The sequence below is a fragment of the Otolemur garnettii genome, unplaced genomic scaffold, assembly GCF_000181295.1.
Source record: "Otolemur garnettii isolate 467f Iridium unplaced genomic scaffold, OtoGar3 scaffold00020, whole genome shotgun sequence".
NCBI classification, from domain to species: domain Eukaryota; kingdom Metazoa; phylum Chordata; class Mammalia; order Primates; family Galagidae; genus Otolemur; species Otolemur garnettii.
The window spans coordinates 490,451-492,043 of NW_003852415.1; the positions used below are offsets into that span (position 1 = coordinate 490,451).

At 40.4% G+C, this 1,593-nt stretch overlaps 1 protein-coding gene across 5 annotated transcripts in view; it reads left to right on the plus strand.

The window, feature by feature from the left end:
- The window catches only part of PTGR2 (prostaglandin reductase 2), a 39,839-nt gene extending 38,459 nt beyond the window's left edge, over window positions 1–1,380 (plus strand). For all 5 annotated transcript variants that reach the window (XM_023511507.1, XM_023511506.1, XM_003786901.3 and 2 more), the window contains one exon: window positions 945–1,380. In XM_023511507.1, the coding sequence (XP_023367275.1) occupies window positions 945–1,021 (77 nt within the window). In that variant the 3' untranslated portion in view covers window positions 1,022–1,380. The remainder of the gene's footprint in view (window positions 1–944) is intronic.
- Window positions 1,381–1,593: the final 213 nt, after the last annotated feature.

The window sequence follows — 1,593 nt, forward strand, 5'->3', positions numbered from 1 at the left end:
AAAAAAAAAATCTATGTTGTAGTTATTTACTTACTAAAACTTTATGATATTCCCATATATATTTGCCTCTAGTCTTCAGACACTATACCAGGGGTCCTCAAACTTTTTAAACAGGGGGCTAGTTCACTGTCCCTCAGACCATTGGAAGGCCGGACTGTGGGCCCCGGGACCAGTCGGCTGCTAAGTAGGACAGGCAGCAGTGGCAAAAACACCTGGAGGGCCAGATAAATGTCCTAGACAGGCTCCATGTGGCCTGTGGGCTGTAGTTTGAGGATGCCTACTATAAACAATGAACACTGATGTAGATACCAATTAGACATTTCCAATTTAGGTAAAAAACATTTTTTTAAGATGTTAATTGGGTTAGTTTATGCTTTTAACTTTGCCTATATTTTACTTGAGTTTTTATAATGACAGTTTTCTTCTGTGCTTCATATTTAAATCATTGAAGAGGTTCAGTGCCTGTAGCACAGTGGTTACGGCACCAGCCACATACATCAACGCTGGCTGTTTGAACTCAGCCTGGGCCAGCTAAACAACAATAACATCTGCAACAAAAAATAGCTGAGTTGGCTCGTAGCTCAGTGAGTAGGGTGCCAGCCACATACATCACCAAGGCTGGTGGGTTTGAGTCCAGCCCGGGCCTGCTAAGCAATAGTGACAACTGTAACCAAAAAATAGCCGGGTATTGTGGCCGGCACCTATAGTCCCAGCTACTCGGGAGGCTGAGGCAAGAGAATTGCTTAAGCCCAAAGAGTTGGAGGTTACTGTGAGCTGTGATGCTACAGCACTCTACCAAGGGCAACATAGTGAGACTCTGTCTCAAAAAATAAAGTAAAATCATTGAAGAAAATATTCAAAGTAATTTTGTATCTGACCTTCTGAAAACAAATATGATAATGACATTGATCTTTTCAGATAAACTAGTATTGTTTTCTTTCCAGCTGCATTCCAGTCCATGATGACAGGAGGTAACATTGGAAAGCAGATCGTTTGCATTTCAGAAGAAATCTCTTTGTAGTCTCTGTGAATGTCTTCATCAAGGAAATCACAGATTTCTTTCTATTTTGCAAAAGGATTTTCCAGATACATTTTTTTTTAAAACCTTAGAATACAGATAGGTCTTGAATCACATCACATGGTCATATGAGTATTACTTTCTTAGTTGCATAATTCTTTCCTATATCTTAAATATCATCTATGTACTGTAAACCAAAATATAATTATTTGTAATAATTGAAATTAACAAGATTTTTTTCTTTTTGGCGAAAACTAATATTACATATTTGTATTGGACATTCTGGGACTTGGGTGGTGCCTATAACTCAGTGAGTAGGGCACTGGCCCCCACATACCGAGGGTGGCAGGTTTAAACCGGCCCTGGCCAAATTGCAACAAAAAAAGTACCTGGTCATTGTGGCAGGTGCCTGTGGTCCTAGCTACTCGGGAGGCTGAGGCAAGACAATTGCCTAGGCCCAAGAACTGGAAGTTCCTGTGAACTGTGATGCCGCGGTACTCTTCTGAGGGCGACAAAGTAAGACTCTGTCTCTTTAAAAAAAAATAAAAACTGTTAATGGACTTTACACCATAGAG